Below are 18,470 nucleotides of genomic sequence, written 5' to 3'. Positions count from 1 at the left end.
TCTACCCATGGCATCCTGACTTGCGTATAAGGCTGTGCATGCGTGGGTCCTCACTTTTTAGGTGGAAAACTGCATCCAGTCAAATCATGTCCTTATATTACGTCAGATTACCAAGAAATTAATGCCATAGATGCAAGAGGAACCGGCCAGGGTTCCTTTAAGCATCATCTTCTCGCCTTATGCCTCAGCAAACGCTTATTTTTCTCCCAGAAAGTCCTGAGTCATCTCACCTCTCCAGTGACTTTTCCTCACTGACCCAAAAGGTGGTTTTGAGCAGAGACCTAAATCTCTGTCTGCTTCAGTGCATCCTCTGGGCTGTGTGATGTAAGAACGTCATGGAATTCTCGAGGGACGCCTTTGAGACGTGAGCTTGTCGCTGGCTGGCAGTGCTCCTCACACGGGAGCAAGTCCAGGGCAGTGATATTGTCTGGGGCTTTGGATCATGTGAGCAGAAGGGATGCTGTGTGTTAGAGGGATTGTACGACCCATAAACATGTACAATTAAAAGAATAGATAAATAAATAAAAGAATTGTATGAACACTGGGCAATAAGGCAGCTGAACTGGCTCGGTGGTGAATGGAAATCTCCCCACCCCACTCCTTCTCACACACCCCGAGGCTGCCTATTTTCCTGCATCCCAGAGACTTTTGAGAGCCTGGACACCAGTTCTTGCTAATGGTCCTTTACTAAGGGGGAATTCTCTCTCTCAGAGTCATTAGCTCAGGGATGGCCTCTGGGCTCCTGGAGAGATGCTCCAATTTCCTGCGATAACAGTCCTCTCCAGTTCTTTTTCTTTAACAAAATAAATCAATGTGTCTTTGCTTTTGTGTAGGAGAGTGAGAGCTAGGGTCTTGGAGGGTCAACAAGGAGGAGACAAGAGAATATTGAGAAGAAAGCACGTCTAAGCAGTTTCTTAAGCAATTGCCTCCAGCGAGGCTAGGCAACCTGGCCTCCCAGCCTCTTAAGCACATGCAGTGGGGGTCTCCTTGGGCCTGTTTCCTTCCTTCCTCTAATAGCCTTCAAAAGGCCTGCACTGCAACCTTTGCCTAGGCCTCTGCTCCCTTCCCTCCCTGTTTCCAAAGCCTGTAAGTTGAAAGATACTTCACAGGTTAAGGCTTCCTGGGCACAGATGTCTGGTTTATCCCTTTAGCTGGCGAGATCGCCTTTAACAAATCCAGAGATTGTGCTTGCAAACTCGACAGCTTACTCACGGCTTTTCTTCAGTGCTTCATTTTTGTATTAAGAGTCTTAACAGGCAAATACCCTGGATTATTCTAATCTTGCTCGCCCTTGGCATGGCTGCCTAGCAAAGCATTTCAGTTAAGTATGAAGGTCTATTCAGACCAGACTAGTGAGAGGGCCTGTTTTATCTTTTTTTCCATGATCATGGGACGTCCCTTCAAGGTGCTTAGACCTCTAGCATGCAAGAGGAAGTTCTGTGGCCCATGGGGCTAAAGCTCTGCTTTAGCTTTGTGAGGAAAAAATGGTTTTCAGTCCACAAGTAGGCTTTTGGATGCATCCCTCACTATAGCACGAGGTAAGATGTCTTGTGGTTTTGGAGATGGTGAAGACTAGGAATTAGAGAGGTGATAGTTTAGCTGGGAATTAACCCTGGTGGTCACTTCATCTGTTCCCTCACTATAGCACGAGGTAAGATGTCTTGTGGTTTTGGAGATGGTGAAGACTAGGAATTGGAGAGGTGATAGTTTAGCTGGGAATTAACCCTGGTGGTCACTTCATCTGTTTTTTTTTTTCCTTCATTTTTTAATTGTATATATTTATGGTGTACAACATGATGTTTTGAAGTATTCATTGTGGAATGGCTAAATCAAGCTATTTAACATATGCAGCACCTCACATATTTATTTGTGGTGAGAACACTTAAAATCTACTCTACTAGCAATTTTCAAGTATACAATACATTGTTATTAATTACAGTCACCATGTTGCACAACAGATCTCTTGAACTTATTACTCTTACCTAACTAAAACTTTGTATCTTTTGACCAACATCTCCCAAACACCCCCCCACCCCTGTACAGCCCCTGGTAACCACCATTCTACTCTCTGCTTCCATGAGTTCAACTTTTTTAAGATTCCACATGAGTGAGATCATGCGTATACTTTGTCTTAATTCTTAATTCTGCAGGAGGAAAACAGCAGCCCTGACAGGTGAAGAACCTGGACCCACAGGTGACTTGACACAGCTATTTGGTCATGGAGTGGGCATTGCAAGTCTCTTGACTCTCGGCTCATGGCCCTTCCTGCTATTTCACTATATGGGTGCAGAACACAGTGGCACTGGAGAGGAAGGTAGCCTGGGGAAGGCTTCGGCTGTCCCCTGACTGCCACACTTGATTCCCTCCCAATCTACAGCAGGGTGGTCCTAGAACTGAGTCTGGACATTGGGGTCACTCTTGACCAGTGGTTCTCAAACCTCTCAAGGGTGTTTGTTAAAATGTACCCAGAAAGTCTGATTTGGTAGGCTGGGGGTGGGGTGGGGGCTAGAAATCTGCATATTTAACAAATCTCCAGCTGATTCTCATGCAGGTGGTCCCTGGGTCATATGTTAGTCCACAGTGGTTTAGAATCTGGTTAGTCTCAGTCACCTGGGGCTTATAAACTGGATGACCAAGAGGGAGTGGCTTTTCCAGACTGTGTGGAACAGAGGTGGCAAAGTCAAGTGCCTACAAAGGTCAAGCAGGGAATATGTGTGAAACATTAGGAGGCCCTGGAGCCTGTGGAAAACCACTCTACCTAGGAGCACATAAATGAGAAGAACTCAACATAGCATTTCTTGCCAAACAACACAGGTTTGGCCCCCAGGTGTCAAGGTTACCAGCCAAACAACCCTGTAAGACTATGGATTGTCTCCAGTGCCTTCAATGCTCCCAGCAAATGGCAAATGGCTTTTCTACCTTGATACTAGTATTTACCTTGGAATGTTTTTTATACTAAGGTGAAGATGACCACTAGGAATAGGTAAGAACAAAGCCATTCATTCAGAGAAAATAATTCTTCTTTGCTTTTTTTTTTTTTTTAAAGGAATGAGAGCAAAATGTGGTTTGGTCATAGTTGAGGGGGGAACTTCCTCCCATTAGATATTAGGGATAAACTGGTCATGTACACCTAGGAGGAATTCATACTCAGTGCTTTGAAATCCATTCCAGGGACCCTACTTCCCCCAAGCCACTGCACTTCAGTCTAGGTTTCTCAAGTTCATTTAGTTGAAAAAATTGAAGTGGGATCTCTTTTCTACTGCCATCCATTTGGGGAAAAAAAGGCATCATAATAAATATCAGTAGCATCAGAAGTATCAAAAATTAAATTCACTTTCTAGATCATGACTGAGAATGTCTTATGAATTTTGAATACACAGATCATGGTGATTCCAACAGGATGGAGAAAAGATTGTAAACCATCACCAAGCTCTAAATTACCTGGACTTCACAAAAAATTAGAGCGGTAACTTAAATCATGCAAGAGATATAGGTTGGGGCAGTGACTGAACTTGTCATTTTTCACTGAAATTACTATCTGGCTGTATAATCAAGCTGGGTTTTAAAAATGAATTGGGGGGAGGGGTGCACGGAGAGTGAGCTGGGGAAGCAGGATCACCAGGAGATTAATGGCCTGAGGTTTTAAATATTAAGGCCTATATTTATACAGCTCCTCCAGCAGGAATGCTGCCAAGGGGAGGGAAGAAGTTCATATGTGCTTAGAGATGGCTCATTATGTTGGTTTCCACTTCTGGAATTGTACCAGGAGAACATCTTGTTTGGTTTGGATTTCCAGAGAGATGGGAAGTTGTCTTCCTGAGATCTGGAGGGTAAAGCTTACCAATGCCACTGTCTTTCAGGGATGTTTATTTTGAACATAAAAGGAATCAGTAGACACTTAACCCCTTTAATGTAGGCCCTCCCACACAAGGGAAACCAATGAATCAGCTTGGTGTGCAAGGGCAAACAGGATGGAGTCCATACACATTTCTATCTGCCCTCTCTCTTTCCTCTGTGGGGGCACAGAAGAGTATGTAAGTGGGATGAAAACAGCATCTTGATCACTGGGCTATCATAAATGATTTCTTAGCCTGAAAAAGTGAAAGGAGCCTCCCTCCAGAATCTTAATATCTCTCATGGCAATGGTTGGACCATGTCTGAATCCTACTAGCCTCTCTTCAGAGTGCCCAGCTCTGAGTGACTCAGAGCAGAGCTCAAGGTCATCATGTGATGGGGAAGGATGACGACATCGTCACAATGGCCAGGATGAGGGCGATGATATCATGTGCTGTCAAAGGCTACTGTGGGAAGGAAGGCACAGCAGTGTTGGTGTCACCAGATATTGATGTGATGTAGTGGTGGAAGTGATATTGGTTATAGTGGAAATGGGGATGTTGGGGATGATTGTGGTCAAGCATTTGTTGACCAAACCCTCCAAGACTTCTGTTTCACTTAGAAAGAATAAAAAGTCCTTACCATGGTCTAAAGTGATCTACTTTAGCCCCTACCTACCTCTCCATTACAATCCCTCCCCTCTCCCCTCACTCCTTCCCCTCCTCCTTGCCATTCCACAAACCCTCCATGCATGCACCCAGAGCTGGCTGCCTGCTCTTCCTGCTGCCTGGGACAGTCCTCCCTGAAAGCTCATGGTAACCTGCACATAGAGGCCTTCATGGGGCAAACCCACCTAAAAGACCACCCTACTATCACTCTCAAGTCTCCTTACCTTTTTTTTTGGTTTATTTCTTAGTACTTATCAATTTCTGATATTTATTTGTTTATTTCCTGTGTTCTCCCACTGGAATGTAAGCTCCATGACAGCAGACTTTGTTCCTGTCCACTGCTCTATCCACGGATCCTTGCATGCAGTAGACATTCACTAAGTATTTGTTACATGAACCTAGGCATGGTTGTAGGGATGTTGGTGATGGTGGTGTAGACAGATGTGGAGCCACTGTCACATTTCTGCTGAAATTCCTACTTCAGGTCCACATCACCAAAGCAAAGAAACAATAAAAATGGTGATATGGGATTTTTAGGCCAACTCATCTCCACCTCCCACATACTGTTACTTTACCTGGTTGGAGAGACTCTTCCCTGTACGTGTGAAAGCCCACACACCTCACAATCTGCACCCAACACTTCTGACCTTTACCTCCCAATCTTAGGAGAGCATTCCAGGTCTGAAACTGAACTGTCCCAGAGGAATAGATGCATTCTGTCATCTGGGGCAGATTGCCCATGAGACTCTTCCCTGTACGTGTGAAAGCCCACACACCTCACAATCTGCACCCAACACTTCTGAACTTTACCTCCCAATCTTAGGAGAGCATTCCAGGTCTGAAACTGAACTGTCCCAGAGGAATAGATGCATTCTGTCATCTGGGGCAGATTGCCCACTACACATTACAAATTACCCCCAAAACTGAAAACATTTGGGCTTCTTTCTCCCCGGTGGGAACTTACATTCGCTTCAGTTTCTTGTACTGGGTGAAGGCTCCTGCAGGGATGGATTTGATGGAGTTCTGTTCCAGGCGTCTGGGAAACAAAGCAGAGGAGTCAATTAACCATCCACCTGTGAACAGGTGGTTACTTAGGTCTACTGTGTTCTCTGGCCTTGAGAACAGGACGGTCCCCATCATCACAAGGCACAGGCTCTGGTTGTGGGAGACACTGGGCAACAGACAGAGAACTTGGGTTCTGGTGTATGGAGCACCCATCCATGGGTCTAACTTTCTTTGGAGAAAGCTAGAAAAGATAACATCTTCTTGCGGATTTTTGATTCTTGCTTATTCTAAGCTGCATTTAGAGGCAGATATCTCCTTCAGAGAAAGCTGTAGGAAGTAACCAAGCAGAGTGCAGAAAAAGTCAAAAGGGTAAAGAGAAGGAAGAGTAAAAAGAGATGGACCATGGGCCAGCAATGCTTATCTGTCATGAAACCACGTTACTATTCAGTTAAAAACTTCAACCACACTGCTAATGGGGTACTGTACAGGCAGAAACGTCAATGGCTGACTTCACTTTTGGGCTTTTCAGTGGGCTGCTTTAATATGCTGGAGAAACAGCCTTACAGTCTTTAGGCTGCCCAGCCTGACATTCATCAGACTGGCTTCCTGACATCCTGGAGGCCCCAGGGCTCCAGATTGGACCACTCTCCTGGGCTACTGTTGGAACACGGGCTTTCCTGAAATGCTTCCTCTCTATGACTCTGGAAAGACTATGAGACACAGCAGGTCCAGCGCCCAGAACTTCCTTGGGAGAGAAGGGGCCATGGGGAGTGACTGAGCCTTTCCATTCTTTATTCTTTCATCTCTCAAATGACTTCCCGTAGCCAAGAGCAGGTGTGGTGGGAACCAGGCAAGGGCGGGAGGCAGGCCCTCTATTAGAGGTGATGAATAACACCAGGCCTGGGCTGAGGACTCAGCAGCTCGTCCTCATCCATCTCCCTTCTCTCCGTGGTGCAGATCTTTTCATCACCTCCTCATTTGGCATTGATGCTCCCCAAACCCTCAGCTGGGAAGACGCAAAAAATGGAGTGTGTGGAGGGGGGTGTGGGGGGAGCAAAAGGGATAGAGGGGAGGAACTGGCTTCCTCGGAGGCTGCTTCTAGTGGATGCACATTTCTGGCTGGGATGAGCCTATTCATCTTGAAGAGTAATCCCCGCTGCAGAGTGGGGGAGACAGTCGTATTAATTTGTGCCTCTGCGATCTCATCTTCATTGGGGGAACAGAGTATTTGTTACTGGAGCCGCTAATGGAGCAGTTTGCCAGCAATTTTCCCATTTCAAACAACATCTCAGCTGCTAATGTGGAATGGTTTGTCAGGCCTGCCCATAACACAGACAAATCACTCTGTAGGCAAAAGGAAGAGGGAAGGGAAGGGGGTGGAGAGAAAAGGGGAAGGGCGAGTGAGAAGAGAGAGGGAGTATCAGGACAGATCATTCTTGGCTGCCAGATGAATAGACTCTACAAATGGGACTGCCACGGTCTATTAACAATGCCTTTGTGCCCCGCTGGAAGGGGGCGGGGAGTGTACTCTACTGGGACCACAGTCACAGGCAGGCTGGACAGTGGCCTGGCTGGCTCCTGGTGGGCCACAAACACTTGCCACAGGATCTCAGGGACTGGATACAGCCACCCACGGAGGCAGCGACTCAAGGCAGCATGCCTTGACCAAGAAGTTCCAAGTACATTCTCATTTTCCAGCTGAGCAAAGAGTTCAGCAGGATTTCTCAGCCAAGGCAGCAGTTCCATAGATCTCTGGGGCTACCAGGAAGGTGGCACATGGTCTCCAGGAATCCTGAGATTTACCTGCTACTCTGGCAAGGAATTTCAGTTGGAGGATGCCACCAAAGAGAGCCACTGTCAACCCCCTCAGCTTTTGCAAGAGGATCCACTGCTCCCAGGTGCAGGCCAAGGGCCTATGCAAGTCAGGTCAGTGTTGGGTGTGAGGTCTTGCGGCTCTCTGCAGTTCACAATCAATTAACCTCCACTTTAGTGAGGGGTACCAGAACTAAAGGAGAGATGAATCAAGGACCTGGATGTGATACTGGCCCCAAAGAATTTAATAATCTGGTGATAGAGATTAACCCAAGATGGTCCAGCACAGAATTAAATTGTATCGCTATCATAAAAAACAAGAAGAGCCATCATTTGTGCAGTCTTGTTGATTTATGTCTATTATTTCTCTCAATCCTTACACTTATGAGGTAAGCTGCATTGGCCCCATTTTTGAGATGAGGAAAAGAAAACCCAGAGGATCAAATAAGCTGTCTGAAGTGACAGAGCTAATAATAAGTGGCAGAATCAATATTTCTCTGCTTCTACCCATTGGACATACTGCCTCTATCTATTTGTGAAATTGCAGGTAGTGAGGCCCAGAGACTCAAGTGACTTTCTCAAAATCACAGAAAAATTTAAAGGATGAAGACCCCAATGCTCTCTCTGAAATATCACACAGCCTGTGTGGAAGCAGGTGCTCAGTAAAAAGGCTGAAGGAGTTGAGGGAAGATGGAATACAGACGTGAATATATATATAAAATATGCAAATAGAGTGTAGAGGTGTGGTTTGTGAGCAAAGATCAAAGAATTCCAAGCTTAGCCTGTTAACCTTGGCAGAGACCTTGGTATTCCTCAGACTCGCTCACTGGGGATTAATTGTCTATATTCTTTCAGCTCCTCGTGATGTTTTGGGCACTGTCTGAACATCCAACCCTGTATGAAGTGCTAAGGCCATGCCACGATGGGGGTTAACTTTGCCCCAGGAGGTATCAGGGATTTGTCTGGGGTGGGGGTGAGGTAGTTGTGAATAGCTGGTGTACCTCGAGTGTACAGAGAAGGCAAGGGCGGGGGTAACAACAACAACAAGAGCTAATACGTATCAGGTACTTAGATGTCAGGCACTGGGCTCAGAGTTTCAAATGGTTTGTCTAAACATTTACACACCTATGAGGCCGATCTAATTAGTTACTACCACCCCAACTGTAAACATGGGAAAATTGAGGCTCAGAGAGGTTAAGTCACTTGTCCAAATCCACAAAGCCCAGAAGAGCTAGAGCTGGGACTCAGACCCTAGTTGGTCTGATTCCCAAAACCAACTCCTAATCACTGAACTTTATTAAATACCATTTGGAGTTAAAGCATCTCCATTATTTCAGTCATTGCCAGCTCATCGGCAGGAAAAATGGCCCCTCTGTCAAGACAGAAAGGCTGGAGCGTGTGTGCACACAGTCTGTGCAGCAGGTTTCCCCCTGGTAGGTTTTACACTTGCCCAGTTCTGCAGCCTGGAACAAGGATGCAAAGATCCAGACTTCCAGTGAAAAAACTTCTCTGCAAAGGACAATAAGGAGCTTTAGCATCAGCAAAAACTGTCACATTTTGGAATGTGTCTGAAGCCAACAGCTGTTGTAGGTCTCTCTGAACTGGCACATGTGTCTCTCTTTGTCTGGCAAACATTCTTCAGGCTGCAAACTGATTTAATAGAACTTGCATAAAAACAAACATACAAATCAAACATCCAAGCATATTCCTGCACCAGCAAAAACAATGGGAGAATCTGATGGGGATTTCAGCCATTTGTGCTCTGTATTGATTTGACATAGTTCCTCGGGTGCTTTCTTAATAATCTGTCATTTACAAACATGGAGCTGAGTGCAATATATTTTTTGCAATACATAAGTCAAACAAGATGCCAGAGAGACTGACTGGGGCATGGCTAGTGCACAGGCATGTCTGCAAGTCTCCTGATAAAGAGGTTGTGGAACTGTGCGGAAATATTGGTGGTGGTGGTGGTGATGATATGAGACATTGTGCCCCTCATGCACTGGCTCATGTTATTTCTTTCAACAGTACTATGAAGCAAGTAGTATTAATAAACCCATTTTACAGCTGGAGAAATCATGGTACAAAAGGTCAATTTGCCTGAGGTCATGGACCTAGTGAATGGCAGAGCCTGGACTTGAACCCAGGTTGGTCTGATTCAAGTGCCTGTGTTCTTATCCCCTAGACTATACTGCCTCTTGCTCATAACTCTTCCTTATCTCTCTGAGTTTTCCCTTGACTTGGGAACTCTTGTTAAGATGTCCAGATCCTGCCAAAGGAAGGAAATTACACATTTTTCCTTCCCCTCAGTTATCCTAGGCCATTTGGTTGGAGACCAGACAGCAATTCAGAGCCCAAAGGTCCAGTTCCTGATGCCTCTCTTTGCCTGGAATAGGACTGACAGGGAAGGTCCTTTTCAAAGCTGCTCTTTGGGCCATCTTCTGGGGCAGCCCCTTTCTGGCTTCTCCCCTTCGTTACCATTGCTTCTTGTGGTTCTTTACAAAGATGATGAGTCCTGGACTCCCCCACTGAGTTTGTATGTTTGGTCCACAGCAAGGAGGAGGGATGCAGGCATATCTGACACAGGCATTCTTACCTGGTGTTTGCAGAACACCTGGCATCACCTACGAGAAAGCAGAGGAGCAACACAGAGCCAGATTTGCTCTTCTTATTATATGCATGATGCCTACATGCCCAGATGACTACAGAGGTATTTTTTTTTTCATCTTAGGAAAGTGAATGAAGAATTATATGGGAAGTTGAGAGTAAATCATTCTATCATGTTGCATATGCATACATGTACATAGGTTTTTGCTTTTTAGATTCCAGTATTTAGTAGTTTTCAAACACTGTGCTAACTTTCTACATGTTATGTTATTTAATCTTCATGGAAAATCTTTAGGTAGGTATGACGACCTCCAGTTTGCAAAGGGTGGAATGGAGTGAGGCATGAGATGTTAAGAAATGTGCCCAAAGTAAGAGGCAGAACCAGGATTCAAACCCACGACAATTTATCCCAATACTCTGTTCTGAACCATTCAGTTGCCTGATCAGCTTCTCCTTTACACCCCCTGCACTCACCCCACCCTACCTCCCCTCCTTCCTTGTGGCATTTTCTCAGAAACCTGGTGCTCTCAGAACATTTAAGAATCACTGAAGTCAATGATTTCTAGAGGGATCTAACTCTTTGGTTCTGTTTGTTGTTTGTTTTATTTTGCTTTTAGCTTTCTCTTTCTCTTTTTAGAACCTCCTTGATGATCAGTGTAAAGGGGGAATATTTGCTATTGTTAAGCAGCCTTGAAACCCATGTGCAGCCTTTCTCCATTGAATATATTCACCTGCCACAGCAGAAGACATGAGCCACCGGGTGACACTGTGGAAATATAGAGCAAAAATGGAAGATGAGCCAGAGATTGGGAGAAGCTCTAAGAACAGATGGTCCCTCCAGGGCTTTTGAAGACTCAGGATGGTGTCTGAAGACCACAGAACAGAGAAACACGTGGGCCTCTGGCTTTTCCCTGAATCTATCCCTACTGGAAGCTGGATCTGGTTCAAAGAAATGACAGGGAACAGTGAGAACAGTGCCATTGGTGGGAGATCAGTTTCGAGGAAAATCTGCAGTGAACCATCTCACTGTGGGTTCTCTGGAAGAAAGCTATTTTTAGAGGAATTGGCTCTGTTATGTGGGGAGCCCAGCACACACTCCTTTGAGCTGCTTCGGCTTTGGAAAATATCTGAGTCTGCCAGATTGCTCTGCATGAGAGATAAGTACCCCCTCCCCCAAATGTTGGGGAATGCAGGACCCCCTCCCAAGGTTAAGGCAATTTAAGAGAATCATTAATAGCTAAGGATCAAGAAGAGGGAGTGGAGAGCCTGATTTGGTTCCAAGCATTCCTATAAGGGGGAAGAATAAATCTGGATTATTTAAGTGGCCATGGACAAGAGGTGGAGTTCTCAATATTAAAAAGAAAAAGTCACATTTGATGTCTTTGGGATGATAAATCACACACTTTCTTTTCATCCTGGGGTGCATCCTGCTGTTTCTACTCTTTGCTTTCTTCATTTTCTCATCTTTTCACCCATCTGCTGGTCTCTCACAGCTAAGAGGATGCATTTTAGCTTTTTTACAGGCTTTTAAGCCAACACACAGGTCCCCAGGCACAGGCTTAGTTGCCCTTAGGAACAAGTAGGTTCCTCCCTTCCTGCAAGTTTTCTCTTACATGTCACTTCCCAAACTACCCTCCCCAACTGCAGAGACTTGCCTCGTCTGCTTTAATTTCTCAGCTGCATTTCATCACAGAGGAGAATGGGTCAAGCACAGCAAGAGAAGTCCTGGGCAATCCATCTGGTAGACTGTGGGTACCCAATAAGCAGGGGCAGCCTTATTTCCATGTCTGCATACATTTGCATGAAGATGAGACACTACCAGGTTCAAGTCATAACACAAATGGCTAGTCTGTTTCAAGAACCTATTCTTTCAACCATTACCCTTCAAAGAACTGACATGTCTTTATGAAGGTATCTCTTGTGTAGGCAGTGCTAGCTCCTAGCAGGTGGTTTCTAACCCTTGTCGCCATCCCTAATAAGAGTGTGGTAATAGCTGTAGTACTTGTAGTTGTAAAATAACAAGTCATTGCTAACATAGTATATCCTATGTGCCAGACACAACACTAAGCATCTTACAGCATTCATTGTTTAATTTTCATGAGAACTATTAATGAGGTACCATTAGCCTCTGCATTTGCAGTTGAGAAAAGCGAGGCTCAGAAAAGTTATTTGCCGATGGCTACAAGGCAGGGCCAGGGCTAAATATGGGTCAGCCTGAATCCATGGTCTACACAAGGAGTGGGTAGCGGGGAGCAGAGCAAGAAAGGAATGATCTATGGGAATCTGAAATGAGATGGGTTGTCTTGAACAGCCACCTTGGGACTCTGGCCCACCTGGCGTGGATGGAGAGACAAGGGGGACGGCACTTATACTGGGGAGCAAAGGGTCAAGAAGCTAGAGAAAGAGATGGGGGTGGGAGGAGCAGTGGAAAGACCATGGGTAGGGAGATGGAGAGATGGGGGAGGATGAATCCAGGGAGGGAGAAGACAGTGGTGGGGAAACAGTACAGAAAGGGAGGAATGTGAGGACAGGAAGGAGGAGAGTGATGGAGGAAGGGAAGCAAAGTGGTGAGCAGGGGAGGTAGGTGGGGTCTCAGCAGATTCCACAGCGAGGGGGATCTGCAGAGCTAGGGCAATGGAGCAGGGGAGTGAAGGAGGGCCACAGTAAGACACGAAGGGGATTCGCTGTCGGTGCTTGTGGAAAGGGAGACTGAGGGCTGGGTGGAGACGGATGAAGGCCACCGAAGGTGTGGACGGCAGGCGACAGGATCCTCGACTGACCAGCTCCTGCCTGCAGGAGCAGGGGTGGAGGTATGGATTGTAGCCCCTGGGGCTGGGGAAGAGAGTTTTAATGGAAATTAGAGAAAAGCTGGCAAAGTAGATGAAAGAAGAAACTAAGACTCACTGCTATAAGTCATATATTTCTTCCCATCTCAATCAGGGTAAAACAAAAGTCCTTTAAATGCTCCATGATCTGGCCCCTCATTAGCTCTGTGAGCTCATCCCCCAATTTCTCTCCCTGCTGCTTATTCCACTCCAGCCACACTGGCCTTCTGGTAGGCCAGGCACATGCCTACCACAGGGCCTTTGCACATGCTGTTCTCACTACCTGTGACACTCTTCCTCCAGATAGCAATTTGCTTTTTCTCTCACTTACTTCAAGTCTTTTCTTCACTTCATTTTCCTCCATAGAATCTACCAACTTCTAACACATTATCTAATTTACTTTACCTTGTCTATTGATTATCCATGCCTCCCCCCCACTAGAATGCAAGTGTCAGGAAGGCAGAGATTTCATCTATTTTGTTCATTGTGGTCTCTCCAAGCACAGAACACAGCAGGCTCACAATAGATGTTTGCTGAATAGATACACAGCTGAATAAAAGAGTCAATGGGCCATCTGTTGGAATAAGATGGGAACAAAATGGCATGCACAGGGGAAAGAGGAGGAGGAGGAGGAGGAGAAGATGAATCAGAGTAGAAAGGGAAATACATGTCTTTCATTTGCAGGGATTTTATGTGATGTTTTCAGTAGGAGGGTTACATATAGTGATGTTTTTGATAAAGCCATTGGAAGGACAAGGTAGAAAATGAAAACAACTGTTGTCATCTAAAGAGTGATCTTGAGGTCAATGTTGACTGACCTACTCAGTCTAGAATGAGACACTGGCTATTTTCTAACATTTAAGGGAGGATTGGACAAGACTGAGCTACGTGGACAAATTTTACTGGAATTTTTGACATCTGTACCTATGTATAGACACACACAATCTAGTCTCTTTACCTAAAGATCTAATCTAGAGGACAAAAGTCTGATTCGAAATAATCAAGAGCTCTGTCCCCTTCGCTGGTAGTGGTAGCTATGAAATCAGCTCCTTATTCGTATACTCTCCGCACTACCACTGTTTTACAGAGCACTTGCCCATGGACTGAGGGCTGTATTAAGTACTTCACATGCGGTATTTCATTGAGTTTTCACAGTGACCCACTGAAGTATAATACTATAATTTTCACATTACTATAGGCGAGAAAACTAACAACGAAAGAGAGAGATTATTTTACCTCAAGTCATACAGCTAGTAAATGGTAGAGCCAGGATACAGACACAGTATGACCCTAGGGCGGGGATTGGCAAACTTACTGGGAAGGGCCAGGGAAAACATATTTTAGGCTTTGCAGGCCACACGGCCCTTTGTTGCAACTACTCAATACTGCCATATGAAAGCAGCCATAGACAGTACATAAACAAGTGGTTGTGGATGTGTCCCAATAAAACTTTATTTACAAAAATGGGCGGTGGGTGTGTTTAGCCCGCCGGCTGTAGCTTGCTGACTCTGTTCTTGAATCTATGCTCTTGACCACTGAGCTATCATATCCAGGAAAGCCTAGAAGGACAGCAAAGAGATTCCAGAGTGTTTGTAACAGTTGGCTCCAGCAGCCCAACATGCTGATGGCCTAGTAGGGGATTGGCTGGGACGGAGAAGTGAACTCACCAGGGACGGAGGGGTGGCAAATGGAGGCACTCACATTTCGACGATGCTCTCTGGCAGATTGGAGGGGATCTCTGTCAAGCCCTTTCCTCGACAGTCCACGATGTTATTACTGCAAGTGCAGGCCGAAGGGCAGGAGATGGAGTTGGCATTGCAGGATGGCGGCTCCGGGTGGGGGCCTGTGGGACCAGAACACAACGGTCAGCTCAGGTCAGTGTCAGGAGCTGCCTGGGCTTCTGTGTCCCTCAACCAGCTTCTAAGGATGCAGCATTAATTGATAAGCTATCTGAAAAATGATCACCAACTGGCATCTCCCCTCACCTGGGAGGCACAGCTGCCACTGGCCAATTATTCAGCAAAGAGGAGAGATTCTGACCTTGACCTTACCCTTTCTGGATTGCTTCACCTGCTCTGTTATCCCAACATTCTAGTCTTTCAGAGAAAGGAGAGTGCTTAGAGTCAATCATGCACAAAAAAATGTCACTGGAATTCAAAGATCATACACTGGGACCACTTGCCCAGGGTGTCCAATGTCTGAATGGCACCCTGGAGTTTTCGGCTTTTAGCTGGTGATGGGATGCTGAGTTAGACTTTTTCTCTTTTGAGTTAGACATCAAAATGAGGTGGGAGGAAAAAAGGTGGCAGAGTTTTCCCATTTGGGGCATTGATATTGTCAGAGTGTCAATACATTCGGCTTTTAGCTGGTGATGGGATGCTGAGTTAGACTTTTTCTCTTTTGAGTTAGACATCATAATGAGGTGGGAGGAAAAAAGGTGGCAGAGTTTTCCCATTTGGGGCATTGATATTGTCAGAGTGTCAATACGGTCATGAGTAGCAATGCCCAAGCCACTTCCAAATGGCTTTTATATCTGGGGAACATGCAGATAAAATGTATGTCACTAGAAAAAAGGCAAATACGTTACTACATATTTTGGAGTCAGCTCTTAATTTTGTTTGAGGTGAGAACCAGTGTGAATTTAAAGCAAAGTGATTAAGAGACCAAGCAAATGGCACCCAAGGAGCTTATTGAGAAAGCCAACATAGATAAACGTGTCCATTACTAACCTAACACAAGATTCAGAGTCACCGAGAATCTTAATCACTTTCTCTTGTGGCAACATTAAATCCCAAATACAAAAAGTAAATTCGAATGTTTTAAAGACATTGCAAACACTTTCACACTATGACTACAACCTCAAAGTGAGGTGAGAATCTCAAACATATGGTTAGTTCTTCAAGTGTGGATGATACGGTCCAAAAGGGACACCCAACCCCACAGCCCTCCCAGGACCTCATCTCACGCGTGCTGGATGTAATGGATTTCAATATCTTACCAGATTTGCCTCTCAGAGCAAAGGGCCATGGGCTGAGACCAAACTCAGTCTAACTCTGCAGATCCCCTCACTGCTTGGACCTGGAACCTCTGGCTCTGGGTTCGTAAATGCAGATTAAACATGAAACATGGAAAATGTCTGCTGGACAAAAGTGATTTTTGGTTTGGCACCTGTTCACTGGAGAAACTAATTCTGGGAAGCCAGAGTGGGTCTAGCTATAGTGGTTGAATCAGAGAACCAAGTGGGCCTGTGGCCAGTCCTCATTTGGACACTGAGGCTTAAAGTAGAGAGTCCCACTCGCCACATTCAATAGACCCCATGATTCCAAGGGGTGATCTTTCTGTAGGCGTTCAAATTGATGCCTACAGCTTACTTTGGAATGTTTACATTCCCAGAAAGTGCCAAACCAATGAAAGATTCTCACTTTCCTTAACCTCACACACAAAACAAAAATTTACAACGTCCTCTTAGTTGGGATGTTTGAGAAAATATTCTTGTCCAGGGTACAAGGACTTCAAAGTCGCCAGTGCAGCACACACTAGTGGATCCAATGGAAACCATGGAAAATGCCAGAGAGATGATGACTCACACTAAAATCTCCAGCTGGAACATTCTCTTTGAGAGAATGATGAGACTGACTTTGTTCCAAATTGAGAAAGCCTTTAGAATTCTGAGAAAGTGGCAACACCAGAGAGTCAGCCTCTTTGAGCCTCTGATCAGGAATGAGAGAGTGTTGTGGCTGAGAGGGTGGGCTCTGGAGTACCACTGCCTCAGTGTGAATTCTGGTTCCATCATTTAATTCTTACTTCCATGTGCCTCACTTTTCCCCATCTGTAAAGTGGGGAAAATAACAATACTTATTTCATAGCACGGTTTTGTTGTAAAGGCAAAGGAAGTTAATGCGTGCATGAAAAATATTTAGAAGAATGCATGGCACAGAGCTTAATAATGTTAGCTGTTGTTATTATTATTACTGGGTCTTGCTCTGTCACTAATTGCCTGCAAGACCTTGGGCAAGTCACAGTACCATCTCTGAGCTTTTCTGTTACCATTTCAGCAAATCAGGAGTTTGAATTGCATGATTACTAGAGTCCTTTCTGGGACTAAAGATCAACTGCTCTTGTTCTCCAGAACAATGGAAGCAGAGGGAGTAAGACACTTAACAACACCTTTTCCTCTTCTACTCCCCCTCTTTGAAGGCAGCAGAGGATCTAAGGGAGAAGGGCTCCCATCCCATCACCCACATCTGACGGAGGTTGGGAACAGTTGGCCTCAGCTGTCAGGACTTTTGAAGTGCAGATGGTGCACCCTCCCAAAACTGCCATGCCTGGCCTTGAACATCAAGGGGCAAGTGCACCTGACAAAGCCAGGGAAAATCACCACACCCAGGACACCTTCCTATTTGAGAAATGTCAGGGACTGGAGTCTGAACTCTTGCATTTCCATCCATTCAGGCAGAGGGATCAGATGACTATCCCTCTTCTGATCTGTCAAAACATTACTTAAATGGCGTATGTTGGAAAAGGGGGAAGAAAGACATCATATTCAAGGGCTCATAATGGCAACAGGAAGTTCTGACATAGAGTTTTTTCGAAGGGGCCCCTTCTGACTTCTATGTTGAAATTGATTCTGTTCTAAACCAGACCCAGGTTGCAGCCTCGAGTCCCTCTGGGAGGTGGCTGGATCTTTCACAGGGTGCCTCTGGTTCCGTGGGCAGTGTGCACTACATTTCAAGACATGTTGTGAAGGTAAAAAAAAAAAAAAAAAATCCTTGAAAAGTTCTTAACCAGGTCACTAACAACACCTTTAATTACACAGAGAGAAACAATAGTAATTATAGCTTCTGTTAGCACCCTGGGCTGGCAGCTCCCCAGCCAGGACTTCATGCATGGTAAGGACTTTACCTTCTTGTTTCAACAAAACACTTCAGGTTTAAAATGGGGTTGAAAGATGGGTTCCATTTCCCTGGAAACATTGATTCCCTGGATCAATGCCCAATGGGTTAAGCCCATTTCCCTATGGGCCTCTGAGAACTGTGGTGGCTGACATCTCTCCCTTTGCTTTGGGTCTCTGCACAGCATGCGATTGGAATGTAAATTCTATAAGGGCAGTGACTTTCTCTCTTTTAGTCACTGTTGGATTCTCAGTACCTAAATCAGGGCTCAACAAAAACCACTGACTCAGTAAACATACCTTGGATAAATGAGAGGATGAACATGTGAATGAAATTGGCCGAGAAGTCTGGGAGATGTGGGAGTTAAATGTCACTAAGCTACGAAGATAAGCATTCCTTTTGGAAGGGCCCAGAAGGGAGGCTCCCTGAGTTCTGAGTGCCCTGGGCTCTGGCAGGTAGGATTAGCTATAAAGCAGGCAGACAGAGTGGCTATGGGTAGATGAGACTCTCCTGTCTGAAGCTCACTTCTTTCCACCACAGCTCTCAGTGCTGCTAAAGCCATTTCCCCAGTCACCTGGGTCTCCCTGTGAGTCTCTCACCTGCACAGGTCATTCTGCTGAGCTTTGTCAGCAAATCCCTCCCTCCCAGTCTCTATGATTATAAGCTGGGAAGCAGAGAGGAATGGGAACCAAGACTTTTGTTTGTCTGTTTTTTGTGGCTGGCTGATACAGGGATCCAAACCCGTGACCTTAGTGTTATAAGGCTGCGCGCTAACCACCAGCCCTGGGAATCAAGTTTTTATATTGGGATGGAATGAGTCTCTCTCT

General features: G+C 45.5%; 1 protein-coding gene across 1 annotated transcript in view; it reads right to left on the bottom strand.

The window, feature by feature from the left end:
* SLIT3 (slit homolog 3 (Drosophila)) overlaps positions 1-18,470 on the bottom strand; it is a gene marked incomplete at its 5' end in the record, with an annotated part of 205,812 nt that overhangs the window by 114,979 nt on the left and 72,363 nt on the right. The window contains 2 exons of the mRNA XM_008582348.1: positions 5,467-5,538; positions 14,453-14,594. Of these exons, the coding sequence (XP_008580570.1) occupies positions 5,467-5,538; positions 14,453-14,594 (214 nt within the window). The remainder of the gene's footprint in view (positions 1-5,466; positions 5,539-14,452; positions 14,595-18,470) is intronic.

Source organism: Galeopterus variegatus, unplaced genomic scaffold, assembly GCF_000696425.1.
Source record: "Galeopterus variegatus unplaced genomic scaffold, G_variegatus-3.0.2 Scaffold2578, whole genome shotgun sequence".
NCBI lineage: Eukaryota > Metazoa > Chordata > Mammalia > Dermoptera > Cynocephalidae > Galeopterus > Galeopterus variegatus.
The sequence above is the reverse complement of the archived record's forward strand: the minus strand, read 5'-3'. Positions and strand labels throughout refer to the sequence as shown.